Genomic DNA, 25,466 nt, shown 5'->3' with positions numbered 1-25,466 from the left:
GAAACCAGAGCCTAGTCTGCTCTGGCTGGCTCTGTTGTGATTAGTCAACAGCTTACAGATGTCTCGTCCCTCAGCCTATCACGTACAATGTGTTGGAGCGCTAGCCAATAGGAGTCCAAGTGTTACATAGTGGTGTTACTATGTTGTGAAAGCAAACAAAGGGGTCCAATGGCTTAGCTTTTGCAGACCATTTACATACACTAAAACACACACTACAGGAATAAGACCCCACCCCTCCCCCACCAAAAAAACACAATAGGGCCCCTTTAAGAAGACAGACATCCTTTCTTGATATAGGATCAGCATATTATAATAAAATGCAGATACATTTAGAGTTATTAATGGGAACCTGTGGAGCCGGCCTGTCAGCGCTACATCAGAGGAAACATATCATCGCACGGCACTGACGGGCGCCTGTGTACCTTGTCGACAAGTAGAGCAAGGGGGGGGGGGGGGTGGAGATTGAAAGCCGCTTAGAGTTGGACTGCTGTGTTGCCATGGCGACTGTCTTTGCATTGAATCGATAGGAAAGAGATGCTTGGATTTCACACACCTCCCCGCTGTTCTTTCTTCCAGTCTGACTTTATTTCATCCAGCGAGGAGCTTTGTTGCTTACTGTGAACACACACCGTCTTTGCAGAGAAAACACACACCCTAGATCAGACACAGACACACATTTTGGGGGCAATTCAAAAGGTTAAAATGATGAAATGCCACAACCTAGTGAAATTCAGCTGATACACACAGAACGGTGATGAATGAATGTGAAGGTAGCAACGACTTTTGACTCCTCCTCAGGTCGCCTTTGATGATCTGCAGGTGTTGCTCAGAGCCTTGCATCAGAGTCAACAGAGACTTCGGGTTCCCTTTCATTCGCTCTTCTACAAACACGCCTTTTTTTCCCTCCATCCCTACCTGACGAGTAGATAACGATACAGGTGTAAGGTCCTCGTATGATGTGTCAACCCAATTATCCTTTGGTCAAATATGTCTTTGATGCAAACTAAGAAGGATAGCTGTAAACGTGCAGGTTCATATCGTAGAAGTAGAGCGAACAGAACGGATCCAGTGTGGGATCATGATGATTTTTCCTCAGGAGATGCTTGATCACCAGGTATGAGTGTGTTTTATGTGTGAAAAGGGCTACGAGGCGGACATTTCAGAGCAATTCACGATTACCATAACTGCGACTGGAATGCTCGGCTATTGCTTCGCCATGGTAACAGATGAGTTTCAGAGTCTCATGCACTGTACCTATGCCTATTTCCATGACAACGCTCTACAACCGCTCAAAGAGTGTCAGTTAAGTGACCGTTTGAACCCTCTGAATTCTAATAGTTTTTTAAGGCTTTCAAATGATAGTGATGGTGCGGTCTTATTGGTTGACCCAACTCTCATTGCACATCCATCATTTAAAAAATGCTTAAACAAAGGGTTTGAGTCCAATGACACTGAGGATGGTCGAGACGAGCCTGGCAGAGTGAGTGCACTGTATGAAAGCAAGGGAGATAAGATGTGACTACTGTGATAGTGACACTAAGAGACTAAGAGTATTTGTGTGATTTCCTTTCTTAAATCTCTCTTTCTTCGTGCCCCTCTTGTCCTCACTGGCCTCATTTTTCAGTGTGGAGGGGTGGGGGGTGTTTCTTCTGAATAAGTAAGCCTCCGCATCGCTTATGGGAGAAAAGCTCTTCCCTCAACATGAGAGGTGTCCTCCATGCAACAGACGATACAATCCTCATGCAGGAAGAAGGCGAGCGTTTCCACCAATGGCAGCTCCCGCGTTGGCCAACGCAGAGAGGGTTTCCACGGCTACCCCCATCCTTCCTCACCACCAGTCCTTCCCATCCCCCCCCCCCAGCCCCCCACCCCCTCTCTCTCTCTTATCTCCCTCCCTCAGTGGCGGGCCGTGCATTTCACACCTAGGCCTTCAGTGATGTCCTACACAGTCCTACCTGAATTATTCCACCTCTTAATACCATCATTATGACGCCATGGCTCTAGAAACTATACATTTAGACAGAAACGCAGTATAACCGGGCGTTGCATCACCTTAACATAGTCAAGTACAACAGAGTTATATTAATATTTCTGAAGCATTTATAATGAATACATCAGCATATTTACAGTTAACTTAATTAATCAGATTATCTGACAAACCGCTCCTTGACACCTGTGTCCGTCACATAACGCAGAACAAGTGCCAGCTGTGCTACATTACCCACATCTGACGTCTCGTCCACCATAACAGCGACAAAGGGTGCTTTTTTAATCTTCATTTTGATCTCTTCTCCCATCACTTCAGCAATAGCATAAATCAGGTCGTTTTGTATTTTGCCTGACGTCCCAGTAAACATGTTGTTTGTGTACAGGTGGTAATGCAAATCTGTGTTGTTCTCAGCACGAAAAGAAAGAAGCTCCACGTAGTTTCCTCTGTTTCTGGACTCGGCGCTTTCATCGTGTCCCCTAAATGAAAGTTCCTGTTTACCCAAAAACAGGACACAATCAATCAGTCTTTCAATATTTCCCTATTTTTGTTCACCCTTTCGTTGTGGAGCTCCGTTTCCCTGGGCACTTGTTCGTTGAGCTGTAGATCCACTCGGGTGTCCCCAAAGCTTTTCAAAAGCACCAGTGCTTCCAAGTGCCCAGCTGTGCTTTGGTGTCTCGCTGCTGCCTTGGTTAGACAACTCAAGTTTGCAAATTTAGTGTGGCTCCAAACACCAAATCGATCAGTTGCAAATACCAGGCATTCCCGGTAGTACAATTTGCAGTGCCTCTCGGAGGCTGTGAGCCAGGGGTACCGCTCGTAGTTTCCCTGCTGTGCTAGGCTCGCTAGCGTTGGAGTTGGTCGTTCCCTTTTCAAGATGTGTAGCTTTACTTGAAAAGTTCGTTTTGAAAATGGCGTTGTAATTATATCTTCTACCAAATTGATCTCTTGTCCTCCTTCAGCCATTGTGGGTTGAAAAAAATAGCTTGTAGAAATCTACACAAATTAGCTCGCTCAAGTTCTAATTCTGTTTGCTAGCTTTGCCCATGGACTGTATGGCTCTGCCTACTGCCTAGCTCTGCCTCTCAATAGTGCGTATCCAATCAGAAGATGTGCACGTGCTAACGTTAGCGTACGCCTGCTAGCTGGCCCGTTGTCGCCACCTCGAAATCTGATTGGTTAACGCCACAGTTTTGTTTGCGTTCACTTTAAGCTTACAGCCGCCCGCACTGTTGATTCTGAAGGCCTAAGGGCAGATTTCTTTGACCCTAGCAACACATTATGGCTGAAATATGATTGGATAAAAGCTCTAACATAAAGGCCAGCCCTCCAAATCTCGTTCTGAGGCTGGAAGCAGCGCAGCCAAGACGAACGCTATAAAATGAAGAGAATAGACTATGGGGAATAATTTAATACGTATTTGTTGAAAAAATATATCAAAATTTAATTTATATTCTGATGATGTTTAGGCCAGCAGAGAAGGCCTTGCTGGCCCTGACGGCCCACCACTGCCCTCCCTCCCTCTCTTCTCTTCAATCCTCCTCTCCTCTGCCATTGAACAAATGTCAAATGGCTAATAAACACAGCAGCAGCACATGCGGCTGCTCCGAATGACCGCCAGAGTTGGTCAATTTGTCAGGATTCACCCTTGCAGCTACACGGCAAACACACATGCACCGATACACACAGACATGTTCAATAAGGCAGATTATACACTCCCCTGAATTGGTGTTGGGCTTGGGGAGTATTCAGTTTTGTTTCTGTACTGTTCTCTTTGGAGTACAATGACCTCATAGCTTCAAGACCCCACAGCTATCCAGATTTTCACAAATGTAAATCTGGATCTTTTGCAGGAATCATTGAGACGTTCACCCCTGAATGTTATAGCTAGTAAAGCTTTTAATTTGACAAACCGTAACCCTAATGTATCAATACCTTTGATCTTAAATTATAATTATAACTTCCAAGTAAATCGGTGGAGTAAAAAGTATTATGTTTGAGTCTAAATTAAAGGGAAGAAGAAAGTACCTCAACATTATACGTAGATAGATAGAATCGGAGGATGAAACCCTCTTTATTGTCACATACATGCACACAGCAGAGCACACACAGTGAAATTGGTCCTCTGCATTTAACCCATCGTAGTACTAGGAGCAGTGGGCAGCTATCGTGCAGCGCCCGGGGAGCAATGGGGAGGGGGGATTGGAGGTGTCCGGTGCCTTGCTCAAGAGCACCACAGCAGGGCCTAGGAGGTGAACTGGGACCTCTCCAAGTAGCAGTCCACTTTCCATATTTCAAGTCTGCTCGGGGACTTGAACCGGCGACCCTACGATTCCCAGTCCAAGCCCCTACTGACTGAGCCACTGCTGGACCGGTGAGAACGGTACTTGAGTATATGTACTCTGTGACTGTCCACTGGCAGTATGTATCGTCTAATAAAATATCCAGTTCATTTCCATAATTGAGTAAATCCAGCTGAAAAGTCCTTTAAATGTCATCCTACTCATAACGCTGTGTCATGGCAAACTGTTCCAATGCACTGTTGGAGAATCGCCACCTTGTCACTCCCCAGCTGAGTCTACTCTATCTAATACACTATGCCAACACCCTGAATCAAAGTGAGTTATGCTCCATGTGTTTTTACAAAATGACATGAAGGCTTTTGTACAATATATTCACTTCTGTTTTTCCACGGGACATTTGAGAGTTTGGCTGCCCCTAACAATGACCAAGGAGTCTTTGAATAGTATTGGGATTTTCAAAGTCTGCAGTCTCTGCTCTCCTGCTCACACACCTGCATCACATCCAATTAGCCTGGTTTTTAAGCTCCTGCCTCATTACACCTCTTTGCCTGATTGTTTCTTTGCTCTTTACATGCAACACTTTCCCGCACTCTCTTCCGGACTAATGACTAATGATCGAGACCCTAAACGGAAGAGGAACATGCTTAATGAGGCAATAAATCCAGAATTAGGTTCATTTTCTCATAGACTTCTAAAGAATCTGAGTTATTTTTGCAACCAGTGTAGTTTCCCCCTGCTGACCATTGGGAAGAAAATATAATAAACAAGCAGGCGATGTAAACGATGCAACTGCATGCCAGATTTACACCCATCTATGCATGTGAGCATAAAAAAGTGCATGCATGCAATTTGATATTGTTATCTTGTTCGTTGCATGCATGTAGGCAAGTCTTTCTATTTATTTTCTCTTGGATGTAGAAAGTGAAATTCTATACTTTTGCTCACATTTGGATGTTTGATGTGAGAGCAGGCAGGAGGTCCGGTCGGCTGCTGTGAGAAGTGGCACACTCAGATCATTAATCAGACTCGACGACACAGCGGGTAGAAGGCAAGCCATGGGAGAGCCCTAATGCATGCAAATGTATACTCATTTCAGGGGGCAGATTGAAACCAAGGATAGAACCTAGCCTGTAACAGAGAGAGAGAGAATAACATATCACAGCTCAGACTAAGCTTTAAAGGCTTACAGTAGATGATGTGTTGTGATATGGAATTGCGTTAACATTTGACTGGTCTCAGATCTCATATCAGCCGCTATGTTATCTCCCTGCAATGTCTCACCAATAGATAGACTTTATATATATATATAAAGTCTGAGAGCATAATATGTCAAACAAGCCTCTTAAGCACGACATCACTTACCGTGGCAAATGTAGGAGCGAGAGCTGATTTTCTGCCAACTGAGGGCGCAGATTAAGATTCCACCCCTTATTATTCTGCTCAGTGCTTCAGCCTCATTATGACTTGGATGGTACCTTAGGTGAGATAACCTTACATGACTTTTTGAGTTGAATCTTTTAGAATGGTGCTCTGGGATGAGAATGGAGTGATGATATTGATACTGGTTGTGTCAGTATCTCAGGAAATAGAGGCACTTCAAATCCTCCTGATATTGGTCTCATTGCCAGGTTGCTCTGACTTGAACAACAAAAGGTTAGGAAGGTCATTTTGCTGAGATGAAGCTTGTAAAATACTTTTAAAACACACGTTGTAAAACACTATAAGCTCCCCTAATAACTGTTGCCTAAGTCAACATTTTTACACTTGTGTAGTAGTACATACCACAAGTAATGGCAATGTGTAGGCTAAGCTATTGCCAAGGTACAATTGTACAATATTGATTCAGGATTCAAGGGGTTAAGTGATTTGTCAATTGGCAGTGTTCCTAAATGGCAAGCTAGTGAGTGGATCATAATTGTCTCTGCATCAGAGTGGTGTTTCATAAAAGTGTGTTAGCCACAAAGCTAATTTTCTGGAATATACCAAAAAGCAATGAGGAAATCCCATTGCTTTTTGTCGCGGTAGCCCCGGCGATGCTAACTTCCGGGGTCGGCCTACAAAAATGGGTCTTATTGGTTGGTCTGGACAGGTGGAAGAAAATGAGCATGAAAGTCTATCTTCTAGTTTGTAGGAGTTCCCAGTGACCTTTATGTTATGTATGAAATATTCTGTTATGTAAAATAGCTAATATCCATTTTAAAACGAAGATTAGTCTTGCTATATAATTTGTTTCTCCTTGGCTTCCTCACCTACTTGTTTTGGTCTTACATATTACTTGTGTAAGTGTCCCAGGAAAAACATCTGTCTGCTAAACTCATGGCTCATGAATCAAGGTTTCACTCTTTCCTTTCCCTGGATATAGTGAAGGATGGAGGGAGGGATGAAAAGATGGAACGAACGAGCAATTATTCTGCTCTTGCAAACAGGCCATTCAGGGAAATTCCCCGGGGAACGTAACTTTTTTCAAGGTTGTGTCCTACCCTGCTAGCTACCTCTGTGTGTGTGTGTCTGTATGCATGCCTGAGTGCATGTAGTCCTCTGGGTCTCAATAACGTTCAGTCAGGCTGATATCTCTCCCCACACAGAGAAAAACAAAAAAGTAGTGCAGACCGTGAATGTGTATGAGTGTTTGCTGACTCGGCCAAGTGCCAGAGGTTCCCCCAAGTCTCCCAGGTCAGACGCAGGGTCAACACTGTCGGCAAAGAATGTTCTCTGTTCATTTCGCCTGGCACGAGCGCACGTGAGAGGATGAAACGCATGACAGTGTTATTGTTCTGTGGAAAATGGATGACTCTTGGAAGGAAAATGCCACTGTGTGAATGCTTTAGGATTTTACATAACACAACTCAAAAGGTTGCAGGCATTCAGGCTGTATACGGACTTATGCGATAAGGCTGTTTGTCTGCATGAATCACCCGAGCTTCACAATGTTTAATAAGGTTCCAATTTGTATCCTAGCATAGCAATTTTAAACTCATAAGTAGCTGTGCATTGTTTGCATTAACACTAATTGCAGACAAAAGATAAGACATGTTTCAATGCAGCTGTGCAGTCCTAGATCCATGCAGTATTGGTGGCCCGAGGAGCTTTGTTATGCCACTTAATTCAGGAGGAAGTTAATGCAGTAGACTTCATCTTTGCCCACAAATTGTTCTCTCCTGCACGGCATTGTTTGAAATGTTTTATTCCACTCCCCGCTTGTTTTTTTTTTTATTGTTTGCTATTCGAGCAAGGGGTATATGGAAATTGGCCCAAAGGATTTCAGAGGTTGGCAAATTGCATCTCCAATCAATGCCAGGACTGTGCGAAATCTATGTAAGCTGTGTGTGCAAAATCATGTTTTTATAGATTGGAGCAAAAGTGCTTACAAACAAACCAGACAAAGCAAAGCAAGTCATTATTTCTTTGCATTGTTAATATTTCTTCTAGGCAGAGACTCCAACGCCATACAAATGAAGGCACGGAGACGGCAGGAGAAAATTAATTAACGGAAGAAAGTGAGGGGGAAATGTGTGGCTTTATTTTTCAGTTTTCAAAATAAGACTCCAAAGACTTCTCCCCTGCTGGTATGATGAGGATTGTAGGGATTAAGTTATCAAACCCCTGGCATCACTCGTCTCTCTGTGTTTCTGGCACCATCTTAGGTCACCTGATGTATCCTCAGTGGACACACAAGCACGCACTCAGACACAAACTAGAACGCTGGCTGGCACGCATACGGACGTAACACAAAACGCAGATACAGACATCTGGAGCGACCCAAGCCTGTCCGATGTGAGTCAGAGGCTAGAGAAAGAATTATGTAATACTTTGTCCCTGGATGAAAGGTCGAACTCAAGCAGTGAGCCTGTCTGAGCCAATAACCCCTGCTTGAAAAATGATTGGTTAATAACTGCAATGACTAGCTTGAAATCAGGCTTTAAAACTCTGCTGATTTTTTCCACTTAAGTTATATATTTATTTTGGTTTGTTTATTTGACAAATACCATTACTATGGAATGGATGCTTTGGAGAGCTACTTTTGCCAAAGGCCATGTTTTACACTGGACCCCTCAGGCTCTTGTACTTTAACAGCAACATTTTAGGAAATATACTTTTTCATGCATTGTCAGATAAAAGGAATGCCTCATGTTATGTGCGGGACTATTTCTTTCTGAAGCGCAGTCACTTTGTGGTAGCCTGGCACCTTTAACGTGACCATCAGTCTCCAGGATTTGAGGCTACAGTATATCATCTAACTCTTGACAAGTACGAAATAAGCTCCCAAAACTTCCTTAAACGATGTCAACACAGGAAAGAAGTCGGGTGAGGTTGTTTGTCGGTGGGGAGCTTTATATACTTAGTGGCATGACGGGCAGGTCATGATCAGATGAATGCAGAATGCTGGAATGAGCTTTTTGCTAGTTAATGAATGGCCCGGTTTTGAATGACAGTCAATGACACAAAAGAGCAGAAAATATTCAGAAATAAACTACTGTGAGATGGTGTTGCCATGACAGGCATATAAATATAGCTACATGCACGCAAGCACAAACAACCAATTGTGTATTGTGGTTGTGAATGAATGTTTTTCCATGCACGTGTGTGAGTTAAATTGGTTCAAAGAAGTCAAACTTTTAAGGAGACTGCGTTGGTTGATATTGTTTCATAAGATTACTCATGCGATAAGGAGATGATGCTTTTAATGGGGACACTTCTGATATTCCCATTGTTCGTTAAACATTAATTCTGTGAACACAGGCCTTTGGAGAATTGATGGACAGAACGAGTGGCTGCACAGTGTACAATTCACGTGTGTGGACCAATAAATGGACCTGCTGAGGAGCGTAGTTGCATTGTTAAAAGCCACAGTGGAGGCTAAGTGGCAGGGTCATTTGTTACAAACAGCTTTATAGACTGCTGCGAGAACACTTAAACTTTACTCAGTCCATGACATAGCCTCGTTTTTAAATAATGTTGCCCCACTCACTGGGAACATTGCCACTCTTAAGTGAATCCTGAATGAAAAGAAAGCCAAATTGGTCTTAAGGGTTTTAGCAGGCGAAGATGCAATTTAGAAATCACGGGTTAGGGTTAGTTGGAAAGAGAAGATGCACCAAACATTTTGCACTTGCTATACAAAGCTTGTACAAAAAAAGCCTCTCCTTCACGGATCAATTACCGGCACAATTTGTTTTTCACACTGCTAATAGCTGTGCATCATCATTAACGCATTAAACTAACATATCCAGGGTGACTGAAGGACATCTACAGATTCATCAACCACTGCAGGAAACGTGTCCATTTTTTATACGCGCTAGGTCTCTATTAACAGCCTGCAATCATGTAAAGAAGTTAAGCAAAAGCAGAAGTTTGGCATTAAATGCGTTTTGAAGGATCCTGATTGCTATGTTGGTATTCTTTGTTTTGTTATTGACCGCCTTGCTGCACATAATTCAGCTTGTTACACGGCTACCTACTAAGTAAACCAATGACTTGACTTCCAATATTGATTCTAAAAAATGATTTTGTTGTCCACAGCTGACGTTACCGGACTTCTTTCTGTGGATTGATTGACTGCACATAGTCCCTTGATCCGACTTAAGCAAACAGACCGTCTGTTTTCCTCAGCAACGGTCTGGTTGCACAGATAAACAATCTGTGGAATGTTCAAATCGACCAATCAATATCGAGTATTCAACTAAGCCGTGTTATCATGGCCCATAACGTTCCAGAAGGCTTTGGTTGTCCCAGTGGAGGAGAAAAAGGAAGAACCCATTGACTCAAAATTCTGTCCTTCAGTTATTGTCTTACTTTGATTTAGCATATTATGAGCTTGAAATTTCGTCCGTGGATACAAGCGGCCGAAATGGGATTTCTCCACAGGGTGGCTGGCATCTCCCTTAGGGATAAGGTGAGAAGTTCAGTCACCCGGGAGGGACTCGGAGTAGAACCGCTGCTCTTTCGCGTTGAAAGGAGCCAGTTGAGGTGGTTCGGGCACCTAGTGAAGATGCCACCTGGGCGCCTCCCTAGGGAGGTGTTCCAGGCACGTCCAGCTGGGAAGAGACCGAGGGGTAGACCTAGGACCAGGTGGAGGGACTATATCTCTTCGCTGGCCTGGGAGCGCCTTGGAATCCCCCAGTCAGAGCTGGTTGATGTGGCCAGGGAAAGGAAAGTTTGGGGCTCTCTGCTGGAGCTGTTACCTCCGCGACCCTGACGGAAAAGCGGGAGAAGATGGATGGATGGATGGATGGATGGAGCTTGAAATTAGGAGGTAAAAATTCAATTCATTAGTACCATCGGGTTGTAGATGTCCTTTCTCAACTCTAACTCCATTCATGCGTTTCAAGCTGGACTGCAATCAATGAGCACACTAAAAAGGAATATCCGCTGGCTATTGCAGAAGCCCTCAAAATATAGCACCTTGCCCCCTGAGGCTTATCGTAGTCAGATAAATAGCAGGTAGATTGGGAGATTGCTATCCCTTATGTTGTTTGCAGATATCGGCTGTAGTCGGTATAGAGCTCTTAGCTGATCCTCTGTAGAGCATTACTTGACCTGGCTGTTTGGAGAAAGGACAGACGTAAGCTATCTACGCGGCTTGACACAGCACTGCACCAGCTGCACTCTGTAATTACCAGCAGTGCAATCAGCAGACTCGTTAATTTGCCCCCCGACTGACAGCCGCTGACGGCTCAATTGCAGAAAATGCACTGGTACAACTTCATAAGTAAATGGAACTGACATCCTGAAGCATTCTTCAGCCTGGGAGAAAAATACATATTATTATGAAGAGATGCCTTTACAGAAAATAATATGAATTCCTCTAATTGCAAAGCCGTTTTCTTATACATGATTAGGGTGTCATGAGAAGTGGTGTCGGGAAGGCTTTGTGGTTCTGCAGAAGTATCGATTTAAATGTAAACCAATGTGAAGCGGTCCAGAATAGACATTCCACCGGCAAAGTAATTGGGGTGAGTGAGCCAGCAGAATTGGCCCAGATATATAGGTCACTTAATAGGTTGTTTACGGCGGCAATTTGACATGATGCATGAGGGAACAGGCTGCAAGAAGGTCGAGCTCAAACCGCAGTGTGGCACAGGTGCAATGGCTAAAAAATTGAGGGAAAAAACTCAAGTCGAAAGATTTATTTCATAATATACAAGAAATGTGTTTGTATAACCTTGGTGTATGCAATATGGGTGCACTTTAAGAAATGTTTCATATTCATAATAAACGCTACAGCAAATATTTACATTTCTTTCTTTCACTCTGTGGTAATAATTTCCGCTGAACCATTATTCTTTTTTTTCTCCTCCTCTTAGCTGTGATCTGGTGTCAGAGTGCTCGTCTGAGGCCTTTCACTGCAGCTATTTTCTGTCCTTCCCTACACAATGGAGATCGAAAATGAAAAGGAAGCAGCCTGTGGCAGCAAATGAGTGAAAAGAATGCAAGGTCAGTGAAAAGTGGGCAGTGAGGAGAGTACAACATGAAAAATTATACCTACGATTCCCACCAGAACAGCTGATTGTATTATTAATGTATGCCTTCAACGCACACGTCTTGACACATTTGTTTGAAATACATGGCGACGACATCAAAAACTGTGGCACTTTTACCATTCTCTGTTTTAACTAGTATTGGACAAATGGACATTTTGACCTGATGATGGAGAAAGTTGATGAAAAAAGAAGGTAAGGGACGCGCTGTACCCTAATAATGCCATTAAGTTGGCCTAACTGCGTCTTTAATTAATGTGAATGGTATCGCTCATAATGTTAGCCAAATGGGGACAATTCAACTGGTTTATTTTAATGGTAAAGGTCAGAGCTGCCAAATGATTCAGAACAAATCAAACACTCCAGCCCATATAAAGCAGCCTTAATGTGACTTTCATCACCCTTTCATACTCATAATGTTGGTACGTTTTTTTCCATCTTCGACTGACCCAATTAATTTGGTTGAATGTCACGACTCCCCTGACCTGATTAGAGGTTTATTAGGATCACCTGTTGCACAGCGTGAGAGGAATGGCTCCTAATTAGGAAGTGAGTACAGCTTGGTGCTTTTCCCACTCATGGCCAATCAGAGGGTGACGACACCCTTTCTTTAGGGCTTAAGAGAGGCAGTGAAACACACACCAAGGACATTCTGATCCTCCTTTGACTTACTGCGAACCGTATTTCATCAGTCAGCCAGAAACTGTGGTCTTAAGGCTCTTTGGAGACTTCTTTGCTGTCCTCACTTTTCTGTAGAGGGAGATTTTGAGCACTAGCTGAAGTGAATATATTAAAAACACCTTTCCATAGGTTGGGGGCTTAGCGCAATGCTGCTTGTGCAAGAAGGGCAGCATTGTTGGGGTCTTTTTTGACCAACTATCAAAGAGGAGTTTTTTATTCAAGAGGCATTTTCACTGGTCAATAATAAGCAGCTTGTGAGATATTAAGGGATCAATATTTCTTGAGTCTTTTGTGTTTCTTAATTTTCTTAATTCTAGAAAATCAGTACTGCCAAACCTCTGTGACTCATAGTATAGAGAAATACACTTTCTTGCTGAAAGTTAAGAGTACATTGATACCATTTAGTTTTTATGTCAGAATTGGAGCCATGTGGGAAATTAGCTTAGCATAAGTCTGGAAATGGGCTAAAAAAATATCTTGCTTCTGGTCCAAAGGGAAAAAAAGGCAATGCAGCAACTCCAGGGGTGTTCATCTTGAAATCACCCAACAACTAATGGAGACCCTCAAACAACAAGCGTGCAGCCTCTGATAAACTGAGCTAACTGCCTTCTGGTTCATGCTTTATATTTTTTTGAGAGCGGCTTTCATTTTTCCTTTAACACCACACGTAAGTTTATAAAACATCAAATCAATGAACGACATTTCATTAAGATTCTAACATTTAATCAGTGTACAGTACATGCATGCACTTGGACATTTCCATTGAAATGATAACCGACAGCATCATCGCGTTCATCATTGCGAGCTGCAGAGGTGACATTTACACCATGACAGGAAATGTGATGAACTATCAATCTCCCATGCATATACATGTGCACACACTCACACATGCTATGAATAACTGTGATGTGCTCTGATGTCCCACATTAATGTTCAGCTGAAGAAAAACTTGATCACCTTGAGTAAATCAGCCCTGTACTGTTTTCCATCTACTCCAAAGGCGTCCATTTATTTTTTGCTTTCATCAGTAAAACGGATGCAAATGAAATGAAACCATTTGAACAATAAATCTAACATGAAAAAGGAAAATGCATTACTGCTGATTCATCACCTGATATTTGAAAAATGGAAAGACCCAGCCTGTCAAAGCCCTATTCTTTCTTTAACCTAAGAATCGCGTTTCTTCCCAAGGTGATCTGTTTCTAAATGTTGTGTAATAAATCTATTTGATGGAGTGGAAGTTATTGTTTTGTTTTGTGTTTTTTTTTATAAATGCCAAATCTCTCCGTCAAGTATAAAGCACACTTACTCCCTCTGCTACACACTGCTCCTACAGGAGGAGCTGATTCACCAGAAAAATATCATATATCTGGTGTGGATCTTTTAATTTAGGCAAATTATTGGCCAACCCCATTAGCCAGAACCTTAGAAGTCGATTCATAATCTGAATTTGATATTGAAATGGGCCGAAAGAAAGAGAAATTGTCTTATTTTTTTAACCATGATAATGAAGGCAGAGCGAATAATTTGGGGAGAGTTAGATGCTTAATTAATTTCATCCATCTTGACAGAGAACAGTAAATCCTTTTATTCTCTTTGAAATCTGGGAGGGAAACTGTCTTCCCAGGGTGGTATATTAAATTGTAATGAGCCCAAGGCTTTTTAAGTGTATTTCTGAGTAAAGAATAGATCAAGATTGCTTTGGTCCTCTTGGCACAGTTTGTCAGTTCAATGGGGGACTTGTCTAAGTTTTCATATCAACCACGAAATAATTCAAATATAAGAAGTCGAACGGTTAGAAGCTAGCTGGTGAACTTAGTAGAGCATTTAGCAGGCTGAAGACTGAAGATATTTTCACAATACACATAATGGCTAATGCTACATGTCGCTATCTTGGTTTTTTGGAACCAAAAGTGACATTGGAGGGTGGAGCTACGTACAATTTGAACACAAAAAAAATTACTTTTAGGCTAACAAATGTTTTGGATACCTTTTTATACTCTGACAGCTACATTTCTAATATGAAAACAGGGAGAGACCCCATGCCAGACAACACTGTGGGAGCAACCTGTCAATCACAACGTAGCCCAACCATATTTATTATGTATTTGACTCCAAGTTGGACCATCTAAATAAACTAGTGATACATACCATAAAGTAATCAGTATAACATTTAATGAGGTAGTAAATCCAGTGAGAGATGAGATCATTTTCTCATAGACTTCTGTACAATCTTCTTTTTGCAGCCATTAAGTTCGCCCCCTGTTGGCTATTTATGTAAATGCAGGTTAAATGTACTTCTGCAATGGCTTCGCTTTTTAGACCTAAAGGTTTTCCCTGGATTGAAATGATGCTATTGTTAGCTAAACGCCATATCGGATGAGCTAACGATGTAAACGATATAAGGTGTCGAGAGCTTGTTGGTTCAGCTCCAATTTATTTACCCATTCAGATCATTTTGGTATTTTCTTTGTGTAAAGTCTTTTTTTCCCTTTTCAACCCATACTGAAAGTGTTAAGTAGCCTATCAAGTATTTTCTAAAGAATGCCAATCATTTCTTAAGACTTATTTCCAGCTTGAAAAGAGTGTTGCAAAGAAGATCCCTGATCAAAACCTTTCTTCAATACCTTATTTCCCCTTACGCTTGATGTAGAAAATCAATAACATCAAAGGTCTTCATTTCTTTGTAATCTCGTATTTCCATGGACTCTTTTGCATTCAAGTTATTGTGAGTAAGAGACACTTAAGAGACTGGCACTCAATCATACTCAGACAGAAAAAGGAGAATTCCTGGAGAAATAAGGTTTTACCTGCAAATTGCATAATGATAACATTTACGTGGACATAAAAGTTGACTGAATATTCACCGAGACAAATTATCGACTCTGCAAACACAAAGCAAAAAGGATTTGATTACCCTTTAAAGCATTATACAACTGTCAGCGTAACACTCAGATGTGTGATTTTTAAGCGTCCGCCCTCAGACTGCCTCTCAGCTCCCAAAATGAATAGATAATTACACTGCGTCATTCATCTTTATGGAGGTTTGTGATGTATTTCAACCCACATCTCTAGCAGAGTGTGAGTCAGTGTGGTCCAAAACCGTGTAGCGCAGGCCCGAGCTGCCCTTTTCATCTTCTCCCTGGTGTTGATTCAGGCTCTCTTAAGTATTTTAACGTCTCATATACTGCCACAAAAGACACAGGAAAATCCATTTGTCATGTCCCTCACACTACAATTCATTATGGATGGGGCACTGAACCACTACAAAAGCAGCGGTTCCTTTTTAAAGGGTCAGCTTTTCAGTGTTTTCTGAGAAACCAATTTCAGAACATAATTAATCTTCAGTGAGAGATGTTTTGTGCTGGTTGGTTAAGGTGGAACTCTGTCTTCACTGTTGTGGAAAGTAATTCAGAATGGATGATGATTACAAAACCAAGGACTCTGTGAGATGGCCTTTCCATTCATCGTACATTCAACTCATTTCAGGTCAGGTGAGTGTCCTGAAAATAAGAAAGATACACTGGTAGCATAGAGATGAAGGTTTAAACGGGAGATGTTGATGTATTAAGTGGTTGAAAATGGCCGTAATCAACAGAGGTTCATGGTTTTTGAGCAACCGGTACCTATTATTATAATGAGAGTGTTGACATGCAGCATATGATCAGAGACCGGATTCAAACCCTGGTTCTACGCATAGGGACAAAGCCCCAGTACATGTGCTGCCGTATAGCCGAGTTGGTAGAGCTGGCGAATCACGTCCAAATCTGTTGTGCTAACCAACACACATGCACAAGATTTTACATCCACATACTGAATTAAAACCCCAGTTGAGATTGATATTTTTATAGAGCGGCTTCCTTGCCAGGCATGCCACTGACTTGCTGGCAGCCATTAGCGCTTTAACACGACTGAGGGGAAACATGTGTTTAAATGTCAAAAGAGATAAAGAGTGTAGTCGCTGGGAATGCTTCAACACAGAAACCCTTTAACATGTTTCCTCATAACCTGTATGTATATTATTGCTGTCTGTTTTGTACACATTTGGTCAGTTTCTGGTCAGTTTTATCATTTAAAATAACAGGAACAAGTTCTTCTATTGCAATTGTGTTCGGCAGATAGTGTGAAATGTTGCTTCACAGTGACAATGTCAGTAGTGGTAATTTGATGAGTGCAATATCTGTGTGGGCGAGCATTAAGAATTGCTTGTTATCACTTCAATTCAGCATAGCATAGCAACACAGGCAATTAAGCAGCAGTGAAGTGATGTTGCTAGCTGCACTGTACCATCTGTGCTTTGTCGTACATGTACAGTCATATATTTTGAAGTATTACATACGTTCATGTACTTACTACCTCGAAAATGTACCGAAGCACAATACTTGATGTCAAAGTACTTTGACAGTAACATAGTGGAAGTTCAACAACCTTTCAAGCACTGCTGTACATTTCCCCAAATATCACCACAAGGAAATATCCTCTGTGGAAACATCTCACAATAGCTTCATTATATTTTGTCATTCCTTACACAAAATGGAGGAGAATTCAGGGAAATGGCCTTCAGGTGCTGAGCAGCGCATTACAATGCAGAACACATAAGTAGGCAAGATTAATGTCACTGTGCTGGCCTGTTTGACAAACACACTCATCTCTGGATATTCTCTCATCCTCCCACTGACCAATTATCAATGCTGCTGAGATCCACAGTGAGCGCTGCTGCTTCTCATGCTGTGTGTATCTGCCAGTGTGGAGTGTGAATCTGAAGGACATCTCTGAAGGCTTTGCACATAAAAACATCTCTAAAGTCAGGGTTTAGTTGTTTTTTAAAAAATATACAGATTCAGCTCTTTAATGATCTTAATAAGAAGCTTGTAATGGCCATATGGTCATCGAAAGGCGACCAAAGAGATCAGACAGGACAAAAACTATATGCGAGTGTGTGTGAGACGCGTTGCCAAAACAGACAGCAGGGCCGAAAGAGAGAGTGTATGATGAGAAAGCCTGAAGAGTGAGCAGAGGGAATGTGTGCCTATTCATCTCCTCGCTGGGAGCAGGCAGGTACAGAGGTATGGCAGCCTTACAAGGTCAATATTTTAGTTTGGCTTGTGCTTGCTAATTAAATTACAGGCAAAGTGCCCCGGGAGAGCACACAGAGAGAGATACAACCCCCGCTCCCCCCCCACTGCTCTGCAAGCCAAACAATTTGTAGCATGAGCTAAGACGTTGGCGTGTTTAGTAATCGCTTTACGCGAACGATTTGTTGTACATTCAACTTTTTTTTAGTAGATCAGGGGTGTATCAAGGCACAACAGAGCAGCTTGGATGGAATGTTAGTTGTTTCAGTGTAAAAATATCTTCCAGGAACATTTAAATAGTCAAATGAAACAGAAAAGTTCACAAACCTTGAAAAATACTCAACTTTTGGCTGTGTTTGACCTCTTATTGGACCTTGACCAACAAGTGTGTCATACAGCATACATTAATGGCCTATGCATGTCAACACATGTTGGTCTTCAAATGGAATATGAAGCTCAGACAGCAGCTGTTAAGTCTTATTTGTTTATAGCAGGGCCTGAGGGGGGAGGGACATGAAGAAATGACAGCCTGTCAGCCTCATCGTCACTAATAGGAGGGGCAATGTCACAAATCTAGACACTGTGGAATAATATCAGAACAAGTTTGTATTCAACTGTGAAAATGAAATCAGAACTTCCAGTGGTGTGAAGTAATTAAGAACATTCAATCAAGTACTGTACTCAAGTCAAATTCTGAGAGACTTGTTCTTGAGTATTTCAATGTTATGCCACCTCGTACTTCTACCCCACTACAATTCAGAGGTAAATTGTGTACTTTCACTTCATTACATTTATTTGAACTTGTTACTTTGCTGATTTTTATTAATGATGTCAAATATAATCAGCCCTTAAATCAGACTTTAGTTCCACCTGCAGTAAATCCAGCAGCTACTCTGCAGTATACAAAGCCATTCAAACTAGCTGCACCTTTACCAGCTCTGAGAACACTTTAATGATCAATCATTACAAAACATATCAGAGATATTATTCTGAAATGGACCAATCAAACAATGACTACTTTTACTGTCGCTACTTTAAGTACATTTTGATGCTAATACTTTTGTACTTTTACTTGAGTAACATTTTGAATGCAGGCGTATTCCTACACTCTGGTACTTGTACTTTGACATACTACAAGATCTGACTGCTTCTTCTATCTCTGAGAACAACAGTAGCCTATGATAAAGCCGTTTCTCAAGTCAATCTTGTTTGGCACACGTTAGAAGGAAGCAGCGCCCCCATTGGCTGAGCGCACCAGGAAGTCCATGCTGTTGCTGTCATCTGACCGTGACGCAGGAGCGCTTCCCGAAAGTCCAACAGCAACAACATGGCTTCCAAACTTCAGCTTCCCCACGGTGCAGCGATCACCTGGCTTCTCCTCCTCTCTCTGATCCCCCCGGCGGAGGCATACGACGCGGGAGACGCTTTAGCCCTGCTCCTGTGCACCATCCTTACCGTGGTGGGCTTCTGCACCTTCCTCGGCTGGTACGCGAGGAGGCAGAACGCGCAGCTGTGAGCGAGAGACTCTTCGTGCTCGTGCGCCTGTCCTGTCCTGTTATCATCCTCCCGCATTACTGCCTAGCTCTTTCTAATCCACTATGCACCTTCTGGCACTGAGATTTGTGTCGGATCGGCTGATAAGAAACGTGCCTTACTGGGATTAATGCGTCAAAGGGAACCACGTGTTGCGCAAACTGGAGGGAGACATCCAGGAAGTCCCAAAAACTGCTATTTCTGAACTGCTGAGATTAAAGACCAAACACTGTTGCCTTCTTTGTGAACATTCTTGCTACTGTATGTTATACCATGATTACGCTTGCATTGCTTATTGTTTCCATGCTTGGATGGATCACTGTGATTACTGATGTGTTACATTGCCTTTGTTTTAAAGCACAATATCACAAGTGTGGTTAAAGAGAGGAGCCGTTTCTGTTGTTACACAATGCAACAATAGCTGTGAGAATAAAATAATGCTCTCCACAAATAATGTCTGCATGATTGGTTGATGGTTTTCTTTGTAACTCACTCGTCTTTCATTCACAAAAGTGGGTACTATGGGTTTTAGAGATAGATAAATGTATACTTATAATACACTGTTTGAAGAATTGTTTAATATTAAACAAACCAGTGTTGGAAGAAGTATGTTGGCTTCATGGTAAAAGTAAAAATGCACTTATAACCCTACTTTTTAAACGGCAAACAATAATAATAGGCAAGTTGTACTTTAACAAAGTGAAATAACACTTCCAGATGTTTCTCTGTGACTATTAGATTGTTAATACTGTTTAAAGGTATTTACTGCTTATGCTACTGATTGGAAGAGATAATATTAGGTATTTTATTAACCATTTATTGGAACTACTATACCTTAAAAGTAGAAATTGAGTAAATATACAATTAAAGTAAATATAAAAGCTTAACTCGTACAAAACTCACTTAGAAAAGCTAAAGTGGTGATCAACTTTATCAAACTCGTACAGCTGATTATTTAAAGTCATTATTTATCCTTGGGGATGATGCATCAAAATGTCTGGGCCATAATGAGTGATTGTTCATCAGAGAATATTGGAATATGCAGAAAATCGTTAAGGCCTTCGCATTAATTTATCTTTGTCTGGACGACAGTTTCCGAACTGTGTTGCTTTTGGCGTAAATTAATCATTCAGTGTCTACTGTATCCCATGTCTACAACCCACTGTCTGCATCCATTATCAATAAGTAGGTCCCTGTGTCTGTGATATCTGGTGAGCTATGGGAATGAAAAGAAGCTGTCTCTCAGTGGAATCCTTTATCATAAAAAATGGAAATCTGCCCATTTCCCCTCACTATGTTTAAATTGTCACACAGCACCGACACATTTCCGACATATATGATCATAAAAAAATCATCTTTCATAGCTCAGTTGGATACAAAGCAATGTCTCTGTGTGTTTACATGTGGCTGGTTGAGTCATTGTTCACTGCTCATGACATCACAGCTCTCCATACATGGTTGAGAAATCAAATCCTATGAATTTATCATGCTGCCCGGGCAGAATGAACAACAGTGCGCAAAGTGCCTGTCAATTATGCATGTACAGTACAGGGGAAGTCATTCTACCTCGAGGTGACTAGGCTGCCTGATTTAACCCTTCGCTTCGTACATAATGGCTCGACATTTCTGGAGAGTGAGCATGATGGCAGCCAGACAAATGTATTCAAGTAGGATGCTATAACCTAATTGATCTGGCAAAACAGCCAGTGAAAAGGTCAGAAACATTGAAATAATACTATAATATATAAAAAACTAAACATGGATCTGTTTTATACTGTCTTTTATTACAAACATATGATTTAAATCAATCTTAAACAGATGTGAAATTGAGAAAAATGTCAATTTTAGCAAGTATCCGTAAAAAAATAACCACTAACAAACGTTACCAGGTGATAATGAGTACTAATGTAACGCGTTACAGTACCCTAAGAGCAGATGTTACCGTGTGAGAGAGGGGAGCTGCTGCTGCTGCTGCTGCTGCAACAAGAGACAAGACGCGTCTTGGATCACAAATAGGGATGCAGGGCGCATGCGCACTGGGCTCCGTTTACTGTAGGATATTCACCGTGGAGGAAAAAAAGGGGGCAGGCAACAAACCAGGCTTATTAAAAAAAAGCAGCAAAAACCCGACTGGTGCAATGTAAATAACCGGCAGGAGGGACACGAAATCGGATTTTCAACAGGTAGGATTTTGATTGATCTTGTGATCGGATGTCTGTCTCTCTCTCTATTTCTCCCTCGCGCTCTATCCGTTTTTTTTTTGGCCTTGTCTTGTGTGGTGGCTGCGATTCTGGGCAATCCATAGCGCGGACTTGGAAATGATTCTAGTCTAATGGAGGTACGGATTCGGTGATGCTTTATCCGGCCGAGTTGGACGCAAGGACGATGATTTTAAACTGCTTTTTTGTTTGTTCACTGAAATCTCTCGGATTCAGACGCGCGTAAACGATCTAAGGACGCATTAAAACGCGTAAGTAGACCCAAAACGGCGATATTTATGTAATCAGATGCTACCACAGGCTATGTGTCATTTCATAAACAATGAAAGCTTACATATCGAGTGTAAAATCACGGAATATTATTACCAGCAGGCTTGTTTTTATCGCTACCAACCGATCCTTTTCAATCCATCCTGACTGGTAATCACACCCGCGCACTCACAAGCCAAATGATGTCGAAATGCGGCTTTAGTGTCACTGAATGTATGCTACTGTTTGTAATTACTTATATTAAAAAAAAGATGATGGGGGAAATTGACTGGTTCAATAAACACCCTAATAAGAACACTGCTTATTAACGTGAGGACAGCAATCTGCTGAAGCTTTAATCAAGACAAAAACACGGATGCTTTATTATGTATGCACCCTCCGTCGATTCTCCACAATGCACGAAGGCTGGGCGAGTTTATTCGAAGCACCCACCGCTTTAGAGAGCCGTCCTCTGTTCTGCAGGGTGTAGGGTGTGATCAAGAATAGCTTATTTTGGACTGCCTTTCTCTTAATGGTTCACCGTGCGCATTAAAAAATGTCCTTTAAATGACATGTCCAAACCGAGGATTTTTTTTTTCGACTTGTAAAGATGCGTCGTTTCTTAATGAAGGCTGGGCTATGCCATCTTTTGTTCAGGAAATTCCGAAGCCACTTGACAGAATTGTTACAGGTTTATAGTCTGATCAAGCTCCATCACTGTCTGTCTGTCTGTCTGTCTGTCTGTCTGTGTTTGACAAAGTATTCAAGCTGAGGATAAGCTCTGCCCTGTGCCCCTGTAAATCCAGAAATGTTAATAAAAAAAACACAAAAGTGTCATGCAGAGGGAAATAAGTGCCTGTCACAGTGTGTAGTTGAAAACAATGCAGCTGCTGTGTTGGACTGTGTGCTGATGGGTGGATGATTTTGTATTTCTTTTTAGGTGTGATGAGACAAAGGAACAAAGGATGCCTTAGAGGAGAGGTTGCCTATATGCCTGGAAACCTCTTCAAAGCACACCACCAAATGGATATAACGCCTCCCCCTGCCACCTCTAGATCATGAGACTTGGCTGAAGCTATTTCGCTATCTTTATGATCCCTCCTCCATCTATGGCGAACTATAGCCATGCAGGGGACCACACCATCTTGCAGAATGTCTCTCCTCTCGCCACGTTCCTCAAACTGACCTCTCTGGGTTTCATCATTGGAGTCGGTGTGGTTGGAAACCTCCTGATCTCCATCCTGCTGGTCAAAGACAAGAGCCTGCACCGAGCGCCCTACTATTTCCTGCTGGACCTGTGCGCCTCTGACATCCTGCGCTCCGCCATCTGCTTCCCCTTTGTCTTCACCTCGGTCAAGAATGGATCGGCCTGGACCTACGGCACGCTGACCTGCAAAGTGATCGCCTTCCTGGGTGTCCTTTCCTGTTTCCACACAGCGTTTATGCTATTCTGTGTCAGTGTCACACGCTACCTTGCCATCGCCCACCACCGTTTCTACACCAAGAGGCTGACCTTCTGGACCTGTCTGGCTGTCATCTGCATGGTGTGGACGTTGTCAGTGGCTATGGCGTTCCCGCCGGTGCTAGATGTAGGGACATACTCTTTTATCCGAGAGGAGGACCAGTGCACGTTCCAGCACCGTTCCTTCAGGGCGAACGACTCGCTGGGCTTCATGCTCCTGCTGGCGCTCATTCTCCTGGCCACACAGCTGGTTTACCTCAAGCTCATCTTCTTCGTGCATGACCGTCGGAAGATGAAGCCTGTCCAGTTCGTGCCTGCTGTCAGCCAGAACTGGACCTTCCACGGACCAGGCGCCAGCGGGCAGGCGGCGGCCAACTGGCTGGCCGGATTCGGTCGAGGCCCCACCCCGCCTACCCTGCTGGGCATCCGGCAGAACAGCAACGCAGCGGGCCGCAGGCGTCTACTGGTATTGGATGAATTCAAAACAGAGAAGAGGATTAGTAGGATGTTCTACATCATGACGTTTTTCTTCCTGGCACTGTGGGGGCCCTATCTGGTCGCCTGCTACTGGCGGGTGTTTGCAAGGGGCCCTGTGGTCCCCGGTGGCTACCTGACAGCGGCCGTGTGGATGAGCTTTGCCCAGGCTGGGGTCAATCCGTTCATCTGTATCTTCTCCAACAGGGAGCTCCGGCGCTGCTTCAGCACCACACTCCTCTACTGCAGAAAATCCAGGTTACCAAGGGAACCCTACTGCGTTATATGAAGGTTTTGCTGTTTTTTTCTCATCTTTGTCTCTAATTCCCTGATTGATCTTGATATGGGCTTGTTCCCATTGTACAGCGCACTCTCTCTTCTATCTCTCTTCTCTTCATCCTCCAGTTTTCCCTCCTGTTCCTCCTTCTCCTAACCCTTGTTTTCAGAGGTAGAAGGTTGGACTGCCAATCTCGAGGCTCTGCCAGGGTGATTGAATACTATCAAACATGGAGGCTGGAGGGAGTGGGAATACGCAGGAGGTCTGGATCCCCCCTCCTGTGTTTATGTTCTAATAAACGGACATTGTGGAAGGCCATGCCAATGCAGAGATGCAAAAAGTTGAAAAAAAAGAAAAAAGAATTGACAAAACACTCAAAACAAACCCTCTTGCTTTGGATATTTTGAAGATTCTGTGAGGTGTGAAATACGTAAAAATGAAAAGAAAAAAGAACAAAAAACAAAGATATGATTCCTCTCAAGGAATCACTGGAAATGTTTTACATTTTAAAGAGTTGCACTAAAAAGAAGATGTAAAGATGCTTTTTTTTGGTCAACAGTTGCCGGTTGAATTGCAAGGACAACTTTTCTCTTTTTTCCAAACGAAACAATGAATGCTTTAATTTGCAACAGACTACACAACCGCTGTAAGTAAAGCAAAGCTTGGTGACTGTTGGAATACACCATCACAAGAGGATAAAATGGTTTTAATGTAAGTGATATCCTTTTCATTTACAGGGCGGCGGGGGGGGGGGGGGGGGGGGGGGCGGGGTGGGTGCTTAACGGTGGGGATTTACAAATGTGTGGTTTTTTGAAGTTGCAACTTAAAACTAGAAATAATTTCTTGTAGTTTTACGATCCATATGTCCCTAGTGTCTGGCATTGTTATTTTTTCTTATCACCTTTTTGCAAAAAAAAGAAAAAAAGAAGATGAAATGGTGTTTGGATTTTGAAAAGAAGAAGTTGATTTTAAGAACAAATGTGTGCTCAAAAAAGACATTGAAGAAAAAAGTTAAATGTGTCATCATATCCATGTACCTAAACACTATCATATTGTTACAGTATTGCTGATGCCACTCCGGGTGTTCTTGCCTTAATGGTTATGATATTGTCACGTTTCTTGGTTGTTGGGGTTTTATTTATTTATTTGATTTAATTCACTCCTAAAAAGCTGTTTCTGTTTTGGATGCAAGGGGAGTTTTCTTTCCTTTTTTTTCACATCAATGTGAAGTGCATGTCCATTTTTTTTAAAAAGCTGGTCCACTCCCATGAGCATCACAGGCCATACACTGAGCAGCCCATTTTTATTCTGCAATGGTTTGCTACACCCCACAGAGTGCTCAGAGCACAGGGAGTGTGTGTGTGTGTGTGTATGTGTGTGGGTGTGTGGGTGTGTGTGGGTGTGGGTGCATGTGTGTGCGTTTCAGAGTGTGTGTGCTGCGTGGATCAAACAACAGTCACTTCAAGACCAGAGCCTTAGTATGAAATCTTGCACAATTTGTAAAAAATGTAAAACAAAAAAACACAACAAAAAAAAGACATTTAAGGCACACCGTCTTGTTTCTACTTTCCCTACATTTGCTCTCTAAACTGATTGTTTTCAATGACTTACTTTTTTCTCTTGTGGCCATTTTAATATTTATTATGTATTCTTTTTTTTGTATATTATAGATAGATGTGTGTGTAAGTATGTGAGTCTTTCATTTTTGAAGTCCCGAATGTGAGTACA

At 42.3% G+C, this 25,466-nt stretch overlaps 1 protein-coding gene across 3 annotated transcripts in view; it reads left to right on the top strand.

The window, feature by feature from the left end:
• gpr85 (G protein-coupled receptor 85) overlaps nt 1-24,478 on the top strand; it is a 29,994-nt gene extending 5,516 nt beyond the window's left edge. Inside the window, exons 2-3 of one of the 3 annotated variants that reach the window (XM_063905005.1) lie at nt 11,595-11,724; nt 22,466-24,478. In XM_063905005.1, the coding sequence (XP_063761075.1) occupies nt 22,617-23,750 (1,134 nt within the window). In that variant the 5' untranslated portion in view covers nt 11,595-11,724; nt 22,466-22,616 and the 3' untranslated portion in view covers nt 23,751-24,478. Of the gene's footprint in view, nt 1-11,594; nt 11,725-21,079; nt 21,241-21,298; nt 21,528-22,465 lie in introns of those variants that run through there. The other 2 variants (XM_063905004.1, XM_063905006.1) reach the window with 2 other exon arrangements.
• The last annotated feature ends 988 nt before the right edge of the window (nt 24,479-25,466 follow it).

Source organism: Eleginops maclovinus, chromosome 17 (assembly GCF_036324505.1).
Source record: "Eleginops maclovinus isolate JMC-PN-2008 ecotype Puerto Natales chromosome 17, JC_Emac_rtc_rv5, whole genome shotgun sequence".
Lineage (NCBI taxonomy): Eukaryota > Metazoa > Chordata > Actinopteri > Perciformes > Eleginopidae > Eleginops > Eleginops maclovinus.
This window is presented reverse-complemented; position numbering and strand designations above follow the sequence as displayed.